Source organism: Tenrec ecaudatus, chromosome 11 (assembly GCF_050624435.1).
Source record: "Tenrec ecaudatus isolate mTenEca1 chromosome 11, mTenEca1.hap1, whole genome shotgun sequence".
In the NCBI taxonomy this organism is placed as follows: domain Eukaryota; kingdom Metazoa; phylum Chordata; class Mammalia; order Afrosoricida; family Tenrecidae; genus Tenrec; species Tenrec ecaudatus.
The window spans coordinates 64,729,125-64,751,724 of NC_134540.1; the positions used below are offsets into that span (position 1 = coordinate 64,729,125).

The 22,600-nt window shown below is 41.3% G+C and overlaps 1 protein-coding gene across 2 annotated transcripts in view; it reads right to left on the reverse strand.

Moving 5' to 3' along the window:
- Window positions 1–17,828, reverse strand: part of CHMP3 (charged multivesicular body protein 3) — a 68,386-nt gene extending 50,558 nt beyond the window's left edge. The window contains exon 1 of one of the 2 annotated variants that reach the window (XM_075563113.1): window positions 17,666–17,828. In XM_075563113.1, the coding sequence (XP_075419228.1) occupies window positions 17,666–17,710 (45 nt within the window). In that variant the 5' untranslated portion in view covers window positions 17,711–17,828. The remainder of the gene's footprint in view (window positions 1–17,665) is intronic. The other variant, XM_075563112.1, reaches the window with a different exon arrangement.
- Between the last annotated feature and the right edge of the window lie 4,772 nt (window positions 17,829–22,600).

The window sequence follows — 22,600 nt, forward strand, 5'->3', positions numbered from 1 at the left end:
AAGGGACCAGGTATAAGGCATCATGCAAAAAAAAAAAAAAAAACAACGATATAAGTGTGTGTATATATGTGTATATATATATATATATATATATATATATATATATATATATATATATATATATACCACATTAAATGAAGGGGGAAGTGCAGAGTGGAGACCCAAGGCCCAAGTGTCGGCCAATGGAGATCCCCTCATAGAGGTGTTTAGGAGAGGAGATGGGTTAATTAGGGTGCGAGGTAGTACCGATGAAGAACACAGCTTTCCCCCAGATCCTGGATGCTTCCTCCCCCCAACTACCATGATCCAAATTCTACCTTGCAGGCCTGGATAGGACAGAGGCTGTACACTGGTACATATGAGGGCTGGAGGTACAGGGAATCCAGGGTGGATGATACCTTCAGGACCAAGGGTGTGAGGGACGATGCTGGGAGAGTGAAGGGTGAGTGGGTTGGAAAGGGGGAACTGATTACAAGGATCCACATGTGACCTCTTCCCTGGGAGAGGGACAGCAGAGAAGGGGGGAAGGGAGACTCCGGATAGGGCAAGATATGACAAAATAACGAGGTATAAATTACCAAGGGCACATGAGGGAGGGGGGAAAGGGGAGGGAGGGGAAAAAAAAAAAAGAGAACCTGATGCAAGGGACTTAAGTGGAGAGCAAATGCCTTGAGAATGATTGGGGCAGGGAATGTATGGATGTGCTTTATACAATTGATGTATGTATATGTATGGAGGGGGATGTGCTTTATACAATTGATGTATGTATATGTATGGAGGGTGATAAGAGTTGTATGAGTCCCTAATAAAATGTAAAAGAAGAAAAGAGGAGAAAAAAATGATTAGGGCAAAGACCGTACAGATGTGCTTTATACAATTGATGTATGTATATGTATGAACTGTGATAAGAATTTTATGAGCCCCAATAAATTGTTAAAATTTAAAAAAAAATACTATGGTTTGGTCCAGGCTCACCAGTTTTGTTCTATATTTCCCCCCACTTTATCTGGGACCTCCTTCTATTGTGACCCCTGATGAGAGCACTGGGTTGTGGTAGCTGGGCACCATTTAGTTCTCTGGTCTCAGGATAATGGAAGCTGTGGTCCATTAGTCCTCCTATCTGCTTGAGTCTTTGGTTTCTTCACTCTTCTTCTTTTTTTTTCTGGATAGGGAAAGACCAATAGTTGCATCTTAGAAGGCTGCTTGCAAACTTTTAAGGATCCAGTTGCTTCTCACCAAAGATTATAGAATACTATCTTTGTAAACATGTTGCATCAGTGATTGTAATTTTTAAGACACACACACACACACATACAGAGCATCAAAGAGCCATACCAAATTTAAGATCATAATTCTAACTCTCTGGGTGCATATAAGTTAACAGGATGTAGAGAGCAAGTCTGTATACTGATGTTCTTGTTTAAAACGATAGAAACTCCAGGGAGGAGACCAGACAGTCAGGGTCCAGGATAGCAACAATGAAACATACCACTTTTTCTATTTCATAAATGCTTCCTCCCACCATCATGATCCCAATTTTACCTTACAAATCTGCCTAGACAAGAGGATGTACACTGGTACAGATAGGAACTGGAAATACAGGGAATCCAGGACAGATGACCCCTTCAGGACCAGTGGTGAGAGTGGCGATACTGGGAGGGTAGAGGGAAGGTAGGACAGAAGGGGAACCAATGACAAGGATCTACCTATAACCTCCTCCCTGGGGGATGGACAATAGAAAAGCAGATGATGGGAGACGTTGGACAGTGTAAGATATGACAAAATAATAATTTATAAATTATCAAGGATTCAGGAGGGAGGGGGAGCGGGAAGGGAAGAGAAAATGAGAAACTGCTATCAAGGGCTCAAGTTTTGAGAATGATGATGGCAACAAATGTACAAATGTGCTTGACATAATGGATGGATGGATGGATTGTGATAAGAGTTGTATCAGCCCCCAATAAAATTATTTTTTTTAAAAAGAACACAATAGAAACTCAGTATCCACAGTTCTGGAGGGAAAAAAATCCAAATTCCTTATCATGGGATGGAAATCCAAGTGTCAGTAGGGCCACACTTACCTCGGAAGCTCTAAGGGAGTATCTGTCCCTTGCCTCTTTCAGCTCCTAGAGCTTACCTACAGTTTTCCTGTTCCTCCACATTACCAAACATGATGTTCTTATCTTTTTATTAGGTGCCATCTAGTTGGTTCTGAGTCATAGTGACTCAATGTACAAAAGAACAAAACACTGTCGGGTCCCGTGCCATTCTCACAATCATCGTTAAGCCCACTGTTGTAGCCACTGTGCCAATTCATCTAATTGAGAGTCTTCCACTTTTTTGCTGACCCTCTACTTTATTAAGCATGATGTCCTTCTCCAGGGACTAAGCCCTCCTGATGACATGTCCAAAGTAAGCAAGAAAATGCTCTTCTCAGGAGCATTCTGGTTGTACTTCTTCTAAGACTGATAATCCTTCTGGCTAAGACCTATGTCATGGAATTAATTCCAACTCACAGAAACCCTGTAGGGTAGAGTAGAACTGGCCCCCTAAGGTTCCCAAGGCTGTAATTGTTATAGACCACCACTTGTCTGTCAGTTTGTCATACTGTGGTGGCTTGTATCTTGCTGGGATGCTGGAAACTATGTCACTGGTATTTCAAATGCCAGCAGGGTGACCCAAAGTGCACAAGGTTCAGTGGAGCTTCCAAACTAAGAACAGATACAGAAAATGACTTGGCTCCCCACTTCAGAGGAAAGAGCCCCTGAAAACCTTCTGCATAACTTAGAAACACTGTCAGACACTGAAAGCCTAAAGAATGGAAGCAGATACACTGTGGGAGATAGTGCTGAAAGACGGGCCCCTTGGGCCCAAGGGCACTCAAAATGTGACTGCGCACGAGCTGACTTCTCAGAGTGGAATCAGCCATGGTGACCTGAGTTGGATAAAGCCTGTAGGAGTTGAGCCTTTGAAATCTTCATTTGCTGATGGGGTATGACTTCAGGTAAGGAGAAACAGCTTCAGAAATCTGCTAAAGATTGAAACTAAGAATTGTGAAATAGGAATCTAGGAAAATTGGAAGTTCTCAAAAATGAAATGGAAAAAAAGATAAGTAAACTAAGCATTAGTGAGCTGAAATGGGCTGGTATTGACCACTTTGAGTCACAAAATCATGATTTACTGGGCCAAGAATAATAGTCAAGAGAATGGCATGGAATTCACTGTCAAAAAGGACATTGTAAAATCTATCATGAAATGCAGTGGTGTTTGTGATAAGATTTTCTTTATCTGGCTTCAAGGAAATTCAATCAATACAATTATCTAAATTTATGCACCATCCTTTAAAGCTACTGATGAAGAAATTGAAGAATTCTACCAACTTTAGTCTGAAATTGATCAATCATGCAATTTAGATGCATTGATAATTACTGACAATTGGAATGCAAAAGTGGAAAAGAATGGTAGTTGGGAAATAAGGACTTGGTGAAAGAAATTAAGCTAAAGATTACATGACAGAATTTTGCAAAACCAACTTGCTCATAGCAAATGCCTATATCAATAACACAAAAATCGACTATATACATCAGGGGTCCTCAAACTTTTTAAACAGGGGGCCAGTTCACTGTCCCTCAGACCTGTTGGAGGGCCGGACTATAGTTTTTTTTAAAAACTACATTCCTATGCACACTGCACATATCTTAATTTAAAGTAAAAAAAACAAACGGGGCAAAAACACCCGGTGGGCTGGATAAATGTCCTCGGCGGGCCGCATGTGGCCCGCGAGCCATACTTTGAGGATACCTGATATACGTGGACAGATATAATACACAGAAATCAAATTGACTACCTCGGTGGAAAAGAAGATGGAGAAGCTCAGTATCATCACCTAAACCAGAGCAAGGACTGAATGTGGACAGATCATCAATTGCTCATTTACAAGTTCAGGTTGAAGTTGAAGAAAATTTAATCAAATCCATGAGAGTCAAAATACAACTTAGAATCTATTCCACCAGAATTTCATGAACATTTCAAAAACAAATTTGCTGCACTGAACACTAATGACAGAAGACCTGATGAGCTGTGGAAGGACATCAAGAACATCATCCCTGAAGAAAGCAAAAGGTCACTAAAAAGGAAAGAAAGAAAAGATCAAAGTGCATGTCAGAAGACACCCAAAAACTTGCTCTTGATCAAAGAGTAGCTAAAGCAAATGAAGAAATGATAAACTCAGAACTGAATAGAAATTCTAAAGAACAGTTTCAGAAGACAAAGCCAAATATTATAATGAAATGTGCAAAAACATAGAATTAGAAAGATTCAAGCCTAGAGTTGCGATATGGGGAAAATATTGAATGATGCAGGAAGCATCAGAGATGGAAAGAATTCCCAGAGCTACTGTACCCAAAAGTACTAATCAACATTCTACCTTTTCAGAAAGTAGCATATGAGCAGGAACCAATGGTGCTGAAGGAAGAAGTTAAAGCAGCACTGAAAGCCTTAGCCAAAAACAATACTCCAGGAACTGATGGAACACCATCTGAATGAAGCTGATGAAGTACAGGACGCTACTACTTGGTCAACTGATGGGAAGAGATCCATATTTGTACTCATTCCAAAGAAAGATGGGCCAACAGAATGCTCAAACTACAGGACAGTATCACTGATATCACATGCAATTGAAATTTTGCTCAATATCATCCAACAATTGTTACATTAGTACATTGACAGGGAACTGCTAGAGGTTCAGGCTGAATTCAGAAGACATGAAACAAGGGATATCATTGCTGATTGTCAGATGGGTCCTGGCTAGAAGCAGAGGATATCAGAGAAAACGTTTATTTGTACTTTATTGACTATTCCAAGGCATTGGACTGTGAATCATAACAAATTATGGACAACCTTGAAGATAATGAGAATTCCAGAACACTCCATTGAGCTCATGAAAAACTTGTACATGGATCAAGAGGCAGTTGTGTAAATACTACATGGTATAAAATCAAGAAAGGTGCGAGAGAGGGTTGTATCCTCTCACCATACTTATGCAATCTGTATGCTGAGCAAAGAGAAGCTGGCTTAAATGAAGATGACTGTGGCATCAGGAATATAGGAACACTTATTAACAACCTGCAATAGGCAGGTGACACAACCTTGCTTGCTGAAAGTGAGAAGGACTTGAAGCACTTGCTAATGAAGATCAAGGATTGCAGCCTTCAGTGTGGATTATGACTGAATATAAAGAAGACCAAAATCCTCACAACTGGACCATTAGGTAACATCATGACAAAAGGAGAAATGGTTGAAGTTGTTAAGGATTTTGTCTTGCTTGGATCCACAATCAATGCTCATGGAAGCAAGAGTCAAGAGATCAAAAGAGAAGGTATATTATATAGGTTAAAGCTGATGCACAAAACCTCTTTAGAATGTTGAAAAGCAAGAATATTACTTTGAGGGCTAAGGGGCATCTGACCCAAGCCATGGTAATTTCAATTGCCTCATATGCATGTGAAAGTTGGACAATGAATAAAAAAAAACCTAAGAAGAATGCTTTTGAATTGTGGTGCTGGAGGAAAATATTCAAAGTTTCACAAACTGCTAAAAGGGCAAACCAATCCACCTTGGAAGAAGTATGGCCAGAGTGCTCCTTAGAGGCAAGGATAGCAAGATTTCATCTTACATACTTTGGACATGCTGTCAGAAGAGGCCTGGAGGAGGCTATCATGTTTGGTAAAGTAGAGGGTCAGAGGAGGAAAGAAAGGAAGGCCCTCAAGGAGCTAGAGTAACAATGGGCTCAAGCATAGGAACAATTGTGAAGACGGTGCAGGACTACTTAGTGCTGACTCAGAATAGCCTCGACAGCACCTAGCAACAACCATCTTTACGGACGCACACTGCCACATCTTTCTACAGTGGGGGGGTTAGTAGGCTTGAACTGCTGACCTGTCAGCAGCTGAACTGACCACTGTGCAATCAGTACAGTGTTCTATACTTCTGGCAGTCCTCGGTATGTTCAATATTCAATATTCTTTGCCAATACAAAAATTTGTTAACATCAAGTCTCACCTTCCCTTTTCCCTATCCAACTTTTGCTTCCATACGAGGCATTTTAGTTATCAAAGTGACATTTTTGCTTTAAAAGCTTCAAAGAAGCCTTTTTTGCAGCACACTTGCTCTGTGAAGTATGTCACTTGGTTTGACTACTGCCTTCATGAATGTTGGTTGTTGATCCAAGTATAATGAAATCATTGAAACCTTTATTTCTTCACCAATTTATCATGTTTACTGATCTAGTTGTGAAGATTTTCATCTTGTTCATGTTCAATTAATTCATGCTGCCAATATAGTCTTTAACCTTCATGAGTAAGCACATCCTGGCCCACCTCCGCAACACACACAGACACACCTAATGTATTTGTCCAAATACATTTTTGTTTATATGTATGCATTATATCCCTAGAAAAATAATCCCCCAGTTTTCCCTCCTGTGTGTTTTCTGTCTTGTGTCCTTGTGGTCCATGATGTTTTCTAAAGTCATCAGTATGTTGAAACCAAACTGATGGGATGGGAGCAGATTATTCTGCCATTTTTCTACATCTTTGAGTTGTACATCAAAATTTGGGGTGACCACTTCACACTTGTCAAACCTGCCTATTAGAATCACAATTCTATCAGTCTATAATCATCAGTGATTTAAAATTCACCAATGTAACTATGTTTCATCATTACAGTTAGAAACTGAATGATGACTCTGGAACATGGTCTAGTGTTTTCGCATTACTGATGGAGGGTGGGACAGGTTGTTCATACAAATCATTATCGTGGGCTAAAAAAGAGCATCAGTTAAATACTTTAGTTCCCAGGTTGTATCAGCCACATATCACAGATTGTTAATAATCCTGATGCTATGTTTTTCATCCTAGAGTCCAGCGTATCAGATTTTTGTTCAATCTAGCATACCACTCACCTTTTCTCACTATGAACCATGCAGTGTCCCTTACTCTGTTTTAACAACTGCCATGTACAGGTGCCATGTGAATGGGCATTCCAGAATCATTAAATGTTCTGGAATTTCCAGTCTTCATAATGTTAAAAGAATGCAGTACTCCAATAGTAAATATTTATCAACGTCTTACTATATGGAGGCCCACTGCTAACCACTTCCAGCCATTATGTAATTAAATCCATACAGTGATTTAGGTATTATTATTGTTATATTAGAACACTAAAGCTAAGACAGAGTAAATGCCTTTCTAGAAGTCACAGATGTTAAAGCTGAGATTCAAGCCCAAGCTTTCTGACTTCAGAGCCCTAATTAACAGTGTGTTTCATTATTCCCAAGTTTATTTTAAAAATCATTTTATTGGGGGCTCGTACAATTCTTATCACAATTCATACATATATCCAGTGTGTCAAGAACATATGTACCTTTGTTGCCATCATCATTCTCAAAACATTTGCCTTCTACTTGAGCCCTTACTATCTGCTGCTCCCCAATAGTTTATTTTTATTGTTGTTTCTAAATATTTGTATATATGGCTATAAATTTTTACCTTAAACTGCTTTGACTTTACCCCCACAGGATTTGATATTGTCCTCATTTTCATTTAGTCTGTCAATTCAGTTTTGACTTTTTTTGACAATACAATTTTAAGAGTTGTGAATATGATTTTTTAATGAAATAAATAAAAACGAAGTACATTTTAAACTTTTCTTTGACATTTGTAACATATATTTGAAGTACTTTGCAAAAAATAGGCAAAGAACATGTTTTGCATTTTTAAAATTATATTGACATAACAGTGGCCTATCCTCACGCACACTCCCTCAATACAATAGCACCTCGACCAGCTAAACGGTCATTCCATGATACCCACCTTCCCGACATGATCGCTGAAGACAGACGTGTGCATAAGCAAACGTGGTGAAGAAAGCTGATGGTGCCTGGCTATCAAAAAGATATAGCATCTGGGGTCCTAAAGGCTTGAAGATAAACAAGTGGCCATCTAGCTCGGAAGCAACAAAGCCCACAGAGAAGAAGCACACAGCCTAAGTGAATACAAAGTGTTGAACGGACCAGGTAGCAGACAGCAAATAACAAAAACCATCATTGTGTGATCACCTTCCTCACATAAACGCTGAAGACAAACGTGTGCATAAGTGTGATGAAGAAGTCTGATGGTGCCCGGCTTTTGAGATATAGCGTCTGGGGACTTAAAGGCTTGAAAGTAAACAAGCGGCCATCTAGCCCAGAAGCAACAAAGTCCACATGGAAGCAGCACACCAACATGTGTGATCATAAAGGGCCAAGGAGACCAGGTTTCAAACAACAAAGGGGGGGGGGGGATCACCTCACCGTGAATGAGGGGAGTGCATGATAGGAACCCAATGATAAGGGTTCATGAGGGAGGGGGGAACAGGGAGGGAGAGGGAGGGGAAAAAAGGAAAATGAGCTGATTCCAGGAACCCAAGTAGAAGGTGAATTTTGAGAATGATGAGGGCAACAAATGCATAAGGGTGCTTTACTCAATTGATGTAAGTATGGATTATGATAAGAGTTGTATGAGCCCCAATAAAATGATTTATTTAAAAAAATAAAAGAGTGGCCTAGACCAACAATGAAGGTGCTCATTTAAAAACCCAAATACTACAGACACAGTGATATAAAAACAAATCACATAAAACTTGAAACTCTGAAGATTAAAATTGCTATTTTTTTCATCTATGTTCATTAGATTTTTTAGCATATTCTATATGGAGAAGACAATATATGTGAATTTGGTTTTTAGTTTTTATTTTAATGGTCTAAAGACTATTAAAATGTAAAACTTATATTTACCAGTATATGCCATAAAATACAATTGATGTGTCTAACACATTCAACCAACCATAATGAATTGTTTCAAAATTAAAAACTGATGATTTTCATTTTCAAAACATTTTCTTCCTTTTTGTACTCCTTGATATCAGCTCATTACCCCTCCATGCTCCGTCCTTGCTGTACCCTGGAGGGACTCTTATTCTGGTTATTTTCTCTGGAGAGGCACCTGGCCTGGGCTTCACATTCCAAAAAACATAGAAAAATACCTAACAGAGTCAAGAACACTATCAATAGTAACAAAATACAACAGATAAATCCCAATTTGAAGGGGAAAAAAATAAAAACCAGCTCAAGGTCAACCTGTATCAAAAGGGATAGCAAATGACAAGATTTTAACCATTCGTTAGCTTTATCATTGTAATCTACTATCATTTTCTCTGTAATTCTATCTGATAACCAGTTTACACCAATCCTCAAATATGATAGGAGGGAAGACTTATTCCATGTGTAAATCCAGAACATTTATTTTGGGCTTCCACTGTCATCCATAGTCTTTTGCAAACCAGAATTTCACAATTTCAGGTCTGTTACCATTCCCTCCTTCAGATTTGGACTATATCATTTAAAATACTTAGATCACAGATGTTGGTGTAACTAAGTTCATGTGGACTTCGCTAATGTCTCACTTAGATGGTTGCTTGTTTGAAAACAAGCCTTTAAGATCTAATACACTATTCTTTCTGATAGCCAGGTACCATCTAACTTCTTCACCATATTTTGCTGTAACAACAATATCTTCCGTGTTTCCTTCATTCAGGCATGTATAATACAATTTGGGGTTCTTTAAGTTTACTTTTAAGTTAATATTTTGACAGAGAAAATCTTGAAAACCTTTTGAAAATAAGTTCTGACTAGTGACTACATAGTAATGATATGAAATCCAAAGGCAGAAAAGTACATAATGGTAAAGAAGTTTCCCATTCACTTTTGACTTCAGGCTACCTCGATCTCCTCCCTGCCGGTAATGAATATTTTGGACATCTTTCAAAACAATCTAAAATAAACATAAAACTAGGAATAGGCAAAAAGCAATAGGTCTCAGTAAATGTAAAATAAAAATGACCTATCTGATCATTATCAGGTTAAGTATAAAGAAGATTGCCTATTATGCTAGATTTCAAATATCAAAGCATTTTCTCTTGTCACGACTACTGCTGGGCATCTAAAGAATTTGGTACTACGCTGTCAGAGTGTATGATACAAAATAAATGAAAACATGATTCCTACTCCAAAGAAGCGTACATTTTGTCCTAAGGAGATAAATTAGGAGAGAAAAATATCCTCCCAGGATAATCATTTTTCTATTATCTTTGAATCTCTTCAATAGTGTCTTAAAAGAGCTTCCCTCCACCTTCACCATGCCATCAAAATTGCTTTCTCTGAAGTCTCTCAATTTCAGTGCATACCACCACCATTCAGGAGAAATGAGTAGCTCTACATGAGGATGGGGCAAACGAAAACCTAAGAATTATCTTTCTAATCTTACCCAACTTCCAAATGAAGAGAAAGATGCTTGACCGTTAGCTGGTGCATACTGCTGCAGTTTTGGTGATTGGCCTACTGTAGCCTGAATTTTGCCTCTGCATGCAGATGGCCAAAGGTCCAACCAGAAATGAAGACTCATCACATCAAGCCACATCACTGAGCTGTTAGGCAATTTAAAAGGTCATCTCCTGACCCTGTTTTGGCTGATGATTCTGAACTTCTCTATTATGCTTTCCCACAGATATAGTCAATTGATCTTCCTTTATCCCATCTGGTGACATCCACATGTATAAGCTCACCATTTTTGTTGTTGAAAACAGTATTGCAATGAAGAAGTCTTGCAAAATGCTATGATGTGATCTTCAGCTTCATGTCTATCACCAAGGGTATAGTTTTCATCTAGTGAGTCTTCCTCTGCTTCTACCTGCCACATTCCAATCTCCAATAATTATCAATACATCTTGATCGCATGTTTGATCAATTTTAGACCTAAGAAGTTGGAAGAATTCTTCAATTTCTTCATAGTGTTAGTGATGCAGTAACTTGATCTTCCTTGTAGATATCTAGTACAGACAGCTTTATATTTCCAAGGTATCACTTGAAATTTTCTTTTTAATGATGAATGTAATGCTCGCCTCTTGAATGTATCATTCCTACCATAGTAAACTATGATTCCCCGGCTCAAAATGGCCAAGACCAGGACATTTCAGTTCACTAATGCTTAGGATATCAATCTGTATTCATTCCATGTAATTTTGACAATTTTCCTAGATTCATACTTGGTACATTCCATGTTAAGATTTTTTTCATGAATTTTTTATTGTGAATCAGTGGTGGTGGTGTTTACATTTCATACCACCAAAACGTCACTCATCAGTCCGAGCCTGGAATTCTATCCCTCACCACCTCCCCTGATTTCTCTTCCCCCTTCAGGACCTTCGTCCTCCCTTTAGGCCACTGCTTCACCGCTCCCCTTTACCATGGCTCCCGTAGTATGTGAGCGTTCGCCTTGGTCTTAACTTTATGGTATTAGTCTCACACAATGTTTGACAAACTTCACTCAGCATAATATTCTCCATTTCCACCTAAGTCACGAAGTACCTTCAGGGTTTCATCAGGGTTTTTTGTTTTTCAGCAATGCAGAGTATTCCATAGTGTGTATGTACCAGTTCCTTTATTCATTCACCTACATAAATGGGCATTTGGGCTGTGTCCAACTACTTACTAGTGTGAACAGTGCTGTGATGTACAAGGGAGTGCATGTCTGTTCATGTTATGGCTCTTACTTCTTTAGGGTACATATATCGCAGAGGTATTGCTGGATTGTATAGGATTTCTATTCCCAGATGTTTGAGGTAGCAGCATATAGCTTTCTACCATGATTGTACATATTTACACTCACCAAGAGTGTATGAGTTCCCATCTTATAACATCTTCACCAACTTTTTTTTACTATGGCTGTCCTTGTCAACATAGGGTGATAATCTCTTAATTTTAGTTTGCATCTCTGGGGGGACTAAAGACGGCAATATTTTTTCATGTGTTTGTTAGCCATTTGGATGTTATTTTGGTGAACTATGTTCATGTCTGTTGCCCACTTTTTAATTGGATTACTCCTTTATCAGGTATTGTAGTTTTCTATAGATTTAGAGATTAATTCCTTGTCTGTGTGTCAGTAAATATTCCTACTCTTTTGATGAAGCTTTTGATGCACATAACTGTCTCGAGTAGGACCCAGTCATTTATTGTCCTCTGCTATGTGTACTTCCTTCATTGTTTAATAGTATGTTTCTGCCCTGCATTCATTCACTGCCATTGAGTCGATGTTGACTCATAGTAACCTGCCCTGTTGACTCTTAACAGGGCAGAATTTCCCGTGAGTTTTTGAGACTGTTAACTCTTTACAGGAGTAGAAAGCCCCATCCTTCTATTGAGTGGCTTGTGGTTTTATACTGCTGACCATGTGGATAGCAGCCCAAGGTATAACCACTGTGTCACCAGGGCCCTTAAGTTTGCTCCTATTTTTTCATTGCTAATTTTTTTTTAACTCTGGGATTTACATTTAGGTCTTTGCTCCATTTTGAGTTCATTTTTGTACATGGGGTATGGGTCCTGTCCACATTTGGAAGATTGATTTTTTTTTACAGCTACCGATTTTCATTTCATACACATGTCCTGGTACCTTTGCTCCATTCGTGTCATTAAAGTTAACTCTACTTTGAGGAGGATGTTCTTTCACAGTCATATTTTGAATATCTTCCAATCGGACAGGCTCATCTTCTGGTGCTCTCTGACACTGTTGAGTTGCTATTCGAAAGATTCTCAGGGGCTCATCCCCTAGAAGTAGACAGGCTCTTCCTGTAGTCTGTTCTTAGACTAGGAGCTTCTCTGAGATGTGCTCACGATGGATGACCTGCTAGCATCTGCAATACTGGAGCCATGGCTTCCAGCAGCATAGCAACATACAAGCCGCCACAGTACTAAAACCCGACACATGAGTGGTGGCATATTGGGAATGCTTGACCTTAAATATTTCTAAATCATATTCTGGCTTTCAATTCATCATCCAATATTTATGCAGCATTCATAACATGCATACTATATGTAGCATATATGTTATAGACGATATACGAGAGCTCTGGGAATACCATCCATAGTATATTTTACTTGCCCAGTCTAACTTGTCACCATGATTGAGATGGCCGATACATGTGAGATTAATTGAAGGGCGGAGAAATAAACGGCTGTGAGCCTCGCTTTTCTGGTTCTCGGGTCTCTTGCTCTCTCTGATGATTGGACCAAGGTGCAGCTGCCTAGCCAGTTGCCTGCTTCAGCTTGCAAGGCTCACTTCCTGTGAGACATCCCTGAGGAGAAGACACATGGACCTACCCTGATGGAGCCCTGGGTGCTGGAGCAGCCGTGTGGAGACACCTGCCAGCACTGAGATGCTTACACACTCACACACTCACTGATTCTGTTTTTCTCCTGAAGTCGGTATCATTGCGTGTGTTTTGTGAATTTGAGAACTTTGTAGATCAATGTCAGGCATATGGGCTAATGTTGGACTTATGGGCTTGGACAGCACTGGGTTGGGATGCTTTCTTAATGTACACTTATCCTGTACACTGGTACAGATAGGAACTGGAAACGCAGGGAATCCAGGGCAGATGACCTTTTCAGGACCAGTGGGGTGAGAGGTGATACTGGGAGGGTAAAGGGAGGGTGGGTTGGAAAGAGGGAACCGATTACAAGGATCTACATGTGACCTCCTCCCTGGGGGATGGACAACAGTGGGTGAAGGGAGATGTCGGGCAGGGAAAGATATGACAAAATAATAATTTATAAATTATCAAGGGTTCATGAAGGAGGGGGAAGCAGGCAAGGAGGGGCAAAAATGAGGACCTGATGCCAGGGGCTTACGTGGAGAGCAAATGTTTTGAGAAAGATGAAGGCAATGAATGTACAATGTGCTTGACACAATTGATGTATGTATGGATTGTGATAAGAGTTGTATGCGGCCCAATAAAATGATTTAAATAAAAAAAGTTGTATGAGCCTCTAATAAAACGATTTTTAAAATGTACACTTATCCTTTGTATAAAACTCTCTCTTATATACTTATGCGTTTCTGTGGATTTGTTTGCCTAGTCTATCCAGACTAACACAATGATCTAAATGGCACTGTGCTGCACGACCATGAGGATGTGTTATAGTTGCCCTTGGGCTCTGCTCATTCTGTGTCAATGTCCTCCTTTTCCAAACTCCAATAGAAAGCAAACTGTAAACAATGCCAATGCAAGCATCCAAGCTGTGGTTAGAACAGTTTACCTCCCCCCTTACCACACTACTTTGAGAATATCTTTTCATTTCATTGTCTTAGCTTCTTTTATAGATTTGAACATTCATTTCCTTTTTTCCTCTCTTAAAAGTGTCAAACTTGTCTTATTCACATATGCCTCCCAACACTTTACCTGGGGGTCAGTAGCTGTATGGAAAAAAGACTATATCCCATGTCTGCTCTGGACAGCAATGTTTCATTCTGTTATTCATAAGGTTACTATGAGTAAGAACTGACTCAACAGCACCTGACGCTAACAATCTCTGGAACTGATGAACGCAATACTAAATAATCATGGCAAGTGAGAAAACACTTCCTCTGGTCACAAGTCACACGGCATAAAGAGAGTGTTTAATATTTGGTAGAGGCTGAACTTAAAGCAAATAGACACACTCTTCCGACAAATCAGAGTAAGATTTCATCAGAACTGAAATGGTATCTTGGAATATTGAGAAAGGAGAACTTGCAGAAAACCCTGGGCATCCCTAGCATCTAGCATCTCTAGCACCAGACAAAGTAAACCATTTAATGCAAAAAAATAGTGAAGAAACAGTTCATAGGCAGGACATGTGTAAAAAACATGACTACAGGGTCAAGTTATTTGATCACCCCAGTGTAGAGTGCTCACTCCACTCCTGAGTTCTTACAGAAATATGTATGTTGTATATGTGCTAGCGAATGAGACTTGTCCTTGAAATGCTTGTCTTGCTAGATTTGTGTTTCCCAAAGCAAGCAATATTACCCCTGAGGCAAGGGGGGCGGGAGGGGGCATTTCCTTGAAAGATGCAGTGGGGGGAAGAGGGGCTGCAGAAGCACATACCCATACTTTATCCTGGACTATGGGCTACAGTTCCAAAGTTTTAAATTGCTGGGGGCAGCCAGAGTTTAATTTTGCTTTTCTGAAAAGGGGGTGCTAGGCCAAATATGCAAGTCCTAGGTGTTAAGTTTCTTGGGTCTTATATCTTTATAATCTCGCTTTGAAATGTAGCAGTTTTAAACATAAAGAATAAAACACCTGTAAGGTCTAGTTGCATAACCTCAGGTAATCTAAAGTGCCTGTGCCTTAGTTTCATAGTTTAAGTGAGTATGACAAACAGTCCTTACTGCCGTCTGGCTGATTCAGACTCTTGGCAACCCCAGATAGGTAAGAGCAGCTCTGATCTTATGGGTCCATAACATTGAGGCCTTTTAAAATGCCTAGCACGACGCCTAGTTCAATATATTTTAGCTAGTAGTTACTGAGAGATTTCATATATATTTCCTCTAACATAGGTTTCCAAACTTATTTGCCCTATTGTCACTTTTTCAGAAAAAAAATAAATTACCCTCCATTCCCTGGCAATAAAACATCACAACCTTGCTATTCAAGTGTGGTCTGCCTAACAGTAGCATTAGCACCACCTGGGAACTTCTTAAAACTCTCAGGCCCTCGTTCAAACACGGAATGAGAAAGTGCACTCTTATAAAACCCCGAGTGATTAGGATACACATTAAAGTTTGATTAGTACTACTCTACAACACTCAGATTTGTCCATAATGGAAATAGACAAAGCTCATTTATTTAATATTCAGCTTTGGCAAAATTCAAGTAACTCACTACCAAGTCAATTCCACTTATTCCTGAAGAAAGATGAGGCTTGATGTGATTGAACTGTGGAATGATATCTGTAAGAGCTCCCAATAAAATGATTCCAAAAAAAAACAAAGAAAGATGAGGCTGTTTACTTCCATAAAGATTTAAAGGGGCAGTTCTGTTCTGTCCTATACGGTCTTTATAAGTTGGTTCTGGCAGGCATAACTTAAAAAAAAAAAATCCAATAAGATCTACCCCGCCATTTTCTGGTGTTAATCTGTTTTTCCCAGATAGATTATTCCATTGGAAGCCATGCTGACATTGTGTTATTAGTTATTAGAACAGCTAATAATTGTAAAACATTCGTGTTATGCAAGTAAGATATACGAGATCAGTTTAAACAGTAAAGAGATTGTTTTCCCATAATTTGTTTTGATGAATGACAAAGCTAAGACTGAAGTAATAACCTTAACTTCAATGGCAGATTACCCAATAAGCAAGGTAAGTGTAGGCTTTTTTGTACTTGCTCACGTATTAATATATGAAACGGTTCACTACCAATTTGTGAGCAAGCCCAAGTAAACCAGTGCTTATTGGGTATTTGGTCCCAGCTGATTCAAACTCCTTATGGTTTCCAAAACTCTCCATCTTTTCACATGGAGCATCAGGTGGATGCAAAGCTCCCATCTCGTGGTTTAAAAGCCCAACATTAACTGACTGTGTCACCTAAGCTCCTCTGGTCCCTGAAAGGTATTGTTATAGGTCGGTGCTCGGCTCCGAGGTTAGAAGACAAACTGTCATACCTACAGGAATCTTTGATGTGATGAAAAAAAAAGTGACAGTATTCATTACAGATTAGTGAGTAAACACAATACAGCCAGCCCTTGCTTTGCTGATTGAGTAGAGGGGGGAATACACTTTTATAAAAACAACCATCTTAGAACAATGTTTATTTACCAAAACTTCTCTGCCACTTGCAAAATGATGCCACAAATTCCTATCCTTTATGCTCCAGAACTTTTATTTTACCACACAGTAAAATTAAGTAACTTGCTGGAGGGCACTAATATAAATTGCGTGTCTGCTTTCCTACGGCCTTTGAATAGCAGCAAAATCATTAACATCCTCATGAACACCTAGCATGTGTCAGGAAGCTCACAAGCCATTTCCCTCGTTTAAATCTTTGATCATTTTGCAGTGATGTTCTCATCCCTACTCAAGAGTGGAGAGCAGGACACAGCCATTAACTTGCCTCCGAGCTCAGAGGTGGGAAAGCAGGACCCAAACGTGGGCGTTCCCACCGGAGGACCTCCACCTCTTCACCTCATTGCCCCCACACGCTCAGTAACAGGTAGATGAGCTCCAACGGGGGTCCTATCCTCATTAGCATGCTGAGTCCGGTCCCTGATAGAATTAACGTCAGTGGTCAGCACGCGCTAAGGCTGGGGAGGGAGGGCGCGAAGCCCCGCTCTCAATACAGCGGGGCGGGGGGGGGGGGTCCGGGACCGGGACCCGCACTCCGGACGTCGCCACAGACGTGCGGTCACGGGGACGCGAAGGCGGGGCCTGCGCGGGGCCGGTTCCGGGTGGGACGTACCAACGCGCTCGGGGAGGGGTGCCGAGAGCAGGGCCGCGTCACTGGCTCTGCTCCCCGCGGCGAGGCCGACGCACCCCGGCCTCGGCCCTCGGCTCGCCGGCCGGCGGTGGCGGTGCCAAAGGCTATCTCTTCCCCGCGCCCCGGGAGCTCTTCCCTCGGCCCCTCAGCCGAGTGGGAAGCCCCGGAAACGGGGACGGCGGCACCTGGCCGGCCACGGGGGGAGTGTCCAGCCGCTCACGCACTCCTCGGCGCCCCTCCGAAGCCCACCCACAACCGGGCCGCCGCCGTAGCCCTTACCAGCTCTTTGGGCGGCTTCTCCTGGGTCTTCCCAAACAGCCCCATGGCCAACTGACGCCGACTTGCCCCTTCCGGCGTTCCTCCCAGCGCCGGGCAGGTCGCGGGCAGCCGCCTGGGCGGGGCCCGTGCAGAGGAAGCGCCGGACGCCCGGAGCGGGGAGCGGCCGCGAGGGGGCGACGCGCGCGCCGTGCGCATGCGCGGGACTGCACTGGGCGGGGTTCCCGGGGAAGCTTGGCGCCGTCGCGGACACGCGAAAGGCATTCCTGTGGATGCAGGCTTGTTTCCTGACGCGTAGCAGTAATTCCTCTAGCGGATGCCAGTTTATTGATTACGGTGATAACAGCGGCACCTGGAACTGCACCCAACGCTCTGCATTTTGATAACTAGTTTCCGGACCTCGGTCTTGGAGTCCTGCAGCCATATAGAGGTGACCTCATCCTCTCACCCAAATAACCACGGCCCTTCTTGCCGTCACCAGGTCTCTAAACCCCAGGGTGTCGTAATAAGATCGTAAAAGCCCTTCTGCTTGTTGTGTCCACGTGGTTGGCTTTTATTTGGGGCCTTCTCGTACCAAGTATCCGCAATGGTAACTGTCTAATGTGTGGACGCCAGCTCTCCCAACGGTCCCCGCTCTTGATCAACCTGGGTGCACATTAGGAGCTGGAATTGACTCGGTGCCGGAGAGAAAGAGTTATTTGTGTATGTGTCCATCCTGTCCCCCACACTGACTGAGCTTGGTAAAATTCTCAAGGAATCTGGCTGAAAAAGATGATACATTTTAGCAGGGCAATCTGATGGAGCTCCCTGGCGATTGCTCTCCTCCTGGTGAAAAGATCCATTTCTGTGGGATCTCAGCCCCATGCTCTCGTCCCTGACAATAAATAAGACCCACACAGTAAGAACGTAAAAGACTTTCTGCTTGCTGTTTCCAAGTAGTTGACTATTTGGGATCTTCTCTTGCCATTCTTTACCCAATTTAAACAAATCGCCGTTGCTGTGATGTCACTCGCAATCATGGCGGCCTCAGGTGTGACAAAATAGAGCAGTGCTTCAGGACCTTTCTTCCTAGGGTACTTCTGGATGGATTTCAATTTCCAGCCATCCAGTAAAGAGCTGAGCTCCTTAACCACTTGCAAAGTGGAGGAAATGTTCTTGTAACAGCTAAAAGGAGGTCATTAACAAAGAGCCCTGAACACCATAAATGTTAGGAGATATTAAGAGCTTTGATTTAATTATGTACTAGTGGGGTGTTGTTTTTTTCATTTCAAAAATAAGATTGGGAGTGTATGAGAATACCTAATTTTATAAATGAATCATTGAAGACCTCAACCCAAATTAAAACCATACTGCGGAGTTTGGTTTACAGTTGTCAATCCTGTAGGACTTTTAAGACACCGCTCTTTTGGCATTCCTTCCACACTATAAACAATGGCCTAACCAGAAAGACATTGATTGACTCATCATCTGTCAGTGGAGAGCCATGAAATCAAACACTGTTTTTAGGCAGAACATAATGATTTCCTCCTAACTTTTAAAGTATATGAATCTATGCCATTGGAATTAATAAAATACAAAACTAAGTTTAAATGAATTCACTCTGAATTATTTTTACTTTCACCTGTTCACAACTGTGCACAATATCAGTGGGTATAGTAGGTTAAATAGTGTCTCTTCCAAACTCCATGCCTACCCATAACCTCAGAACCTGACTTTATTTGGAAATAGGGTGTGAGTAGATGTAATTAATGAAGTTAAATGAGGTCATATTGCATTAAAGTGGATCCTAAATTTAATGGCTGGTGTCCTTATTGGAGAAAGAACACAGAGCTATGTGACAACAGAAGCAGAAGATTGGAGTGATGCAGATACAAGCCACGGAACAGCAAGAACTGCCAGAACCTCAAAAATGCAGGAAGAAGCAAAGGAGGATTCTTCCCCACAGCAGACAGAGCATTGTCCTGTTCAGTGGGTTACATGTTGACCGAGTGAGCAGTTCAAAACCACCAGCTTCTCTGAAGAAAAAAAGATAAGGTGATATTCCTATAAATATTTACAGTCTCAGAAGCCCCAAGAGCAGTTCTACTCTGTCCTACAAGGTCACCATGAGTCAGAATCAATATGATGGCAGTGAATTGAATAAGTGAGTCTCCAGAACTTTAAGAGAATAAATGTTTATTGTTTGGGACCATGCCAAGTTTGTTGTAATTGATTATGGCAACCCTAATAAAATAATAGTTATAGTCCCCAATTTCAATCAAACACAAATCTAGGTATTACTGTGAAGTGGTATAATGGATTTCATAGGTTTGATTAAAGTTCATAATCAGTGAGGTTATTTTAGGTCATTTGGATGGACCTGATGCAACCAGTTGAAAGCACAGGACTGCAGCATGTGTAAGAAGAAAACCTGCCTAAAAGACAGGGGTTTCAGTCCATGCCAGAAAGTTTCAGCCTTGCCTTCCTGAGGGCCTGCCCTAGGGATTTTGTACTATACTAGCCAGCTTCCACTATTACCTAAGTCAATTCCTTGCAATAAATCTCTAATATACATATACTGGCTGCAGAATTTATCAAACTATCATTAATATCACTTGCAAGTAAAATTTTGCTGATGATCATTAAACAGTTATAGCAGAAGAAGGGTGAGCATGATGGTGGGTCAAGAGGAAACTAAAAGGGAACAGAGGAATGATGTAGGAAGCAAAGCTATGTATGGATAGAGGTATAAACATAGGTGTACATATGTAAATATATTCATTAAAAGTTGAGGTATTGGAGTGGAGACCCAAAGCCCATCTGTAGGCAACTGGACATCCTCTTACAGAAGAGGATGAGACGAGCCAGTCAGGGAGCAGTAGAGCAACAATGAAACATAAAACTTTCCTCTAGTTTCTTTAATGCTCCTCACCCCCACTATCATGATCTTAATTCTACCTTACAAATCCGACTAGACCAGAGGATGTACACTGGTACAGATAAGAATCAGAAACACACAGAATCCAGGACAGATAAACCCTCAGGACCAATAATGAGAGTAGCAATACCAGCAGGGGAAGGGGAAGGTGGAGGAGAAAGAGGGAACCGATCACAATGATCTGCATACAACCCCCACCCCCCTGGTGGACAGTCAACAGAAAATTGGGTGAAGGGAGACATCAGACAGTATAAGACATAAAAATAAATTTATAAATTATCAAGGGTTCGTGACAGGGAGGAGGGGAAAAAAATGAGGAACTGATACCAAGGGCTCAAGTAGAAATCAAATGTTTTGAGAATGATGATGGCAACAAATGTGCTTGACACATGAATGTATGTATAGATTGTGATACGAGTTATATAAGTCCCCAATAAAATGATTTTTAAAAATAGAGGTATTGGCATATATATATATATATATTAATACATTGAAGTAGTGGAGGGACTTTGGGCCTCCACTCAAGGCTTTCCTCAACACAAGAACCCTTTGTTCTAACAACCTGGCATTCTGTGATTCTCACCTTCTGCACATGATCACTGAAGACAAAGTGGGCACATAAGCTAATGTGGCAACGAAAGCTGATGGTGACCGGCTATCAAAAGATACAGCATCAAACAAGCCAGTCAGGGTGCAATGTAGCAACGAAGAAAAATACAACTTTCCTCTAGTTCCTAAATGCTTCCTCCTTCTCCCCAACCCATCATGATCCCAATTCTACCTTGCAAGTCTGGCTAGACCAGAGGAGGTACACTGGTACAGACAGGAACTGGAAACACAGGGAAACCAGGGCAGATGATCCCTTCAGGACCCGTGGTGTGAGTGGCGATACTGGGAGGGTAGAGCGAGGGTGGGTTGGAAAGGGGGAACTGATTACAAGGATCTACATGTGACCTCCTCCCTGGGGGATGGACAACAGAAAAGTGGGTGAAGGGAGACGTCGGACAGGGAAAAATATGACAAAATAATAATTTATAAATTATCAAGGGTTCATGAGGGAGGCAGGATTGAGGGGGGGGGGAAGAGGACCTGATGTCAAAGCTTAGGTGGAGAGCAAATGTTTTGAGAATGATGAGGACAATGAATGTACAAATGTGCTTTACACAATTGATGTATGTATGGATTGTGATGAGTTGTATGCACCCCTAATAAAACAACTAATAAAAGAAAACAATTTAAAACATCGAAGGGAAAAAAAAGATAACAGCGTCTGGGGTATCAAAGGCTTGAAGTTAAACAAGCGGCCGTCCATCAGAGAAGCATCAAGCCCACATGGAAGAAGCACGCCATGCTGTGCCATCATGAGGTGTCCACAGAATCAGGTAACAGGCATCATCAGACCCCAAACGAACAAAGAAGCATATTGTTGGGAATGAGGAGGGTCAGAGCAGAGACCCAAAATCCATCTGTAGACAATGGGACATCCCCTCACAGAAGAGTCTCAAGGAAGGGATAAGTCAACCAGGGTGCAGTATAGCACTGATGAAAAACAATATTCCTCTGATTCCTTGAGGCTTCCATTCCACAGCCCCCACCCACCCACCCCAACCCCATGACCCCAGTCCTGTGTTTCAGTCTGACTAGACCAGAGCATGTACACTGGTACAGATAAGAGTTCAGGACACACAGAATCCAGGTCAGATGAACCCCTCAGGGACAGAAGTGGAGTAAGATAACAGGAGGTTAGGGGGGGAGGAGAGGAGAAAGGGGGGAATGGATAGCAATAACTGACACATAACTGCACACCCCCAGGGGGCCGGACAACAGAAACATGGGGGAAGGAAGACCAGTCAGTATAAGATATGAAAATAATTATAATTTATCAAGAAGTCATGAGAGTGGGAGCAGGGGCAGAGAAAGAAAAAAGAGGATCTGTGTGTTAGTCTGGATATATTAGAGAAACAAATCCACAGAAACTCATGTATAAGGGAGTTTTATATAAAGGTTAAGTGTGCATCAAG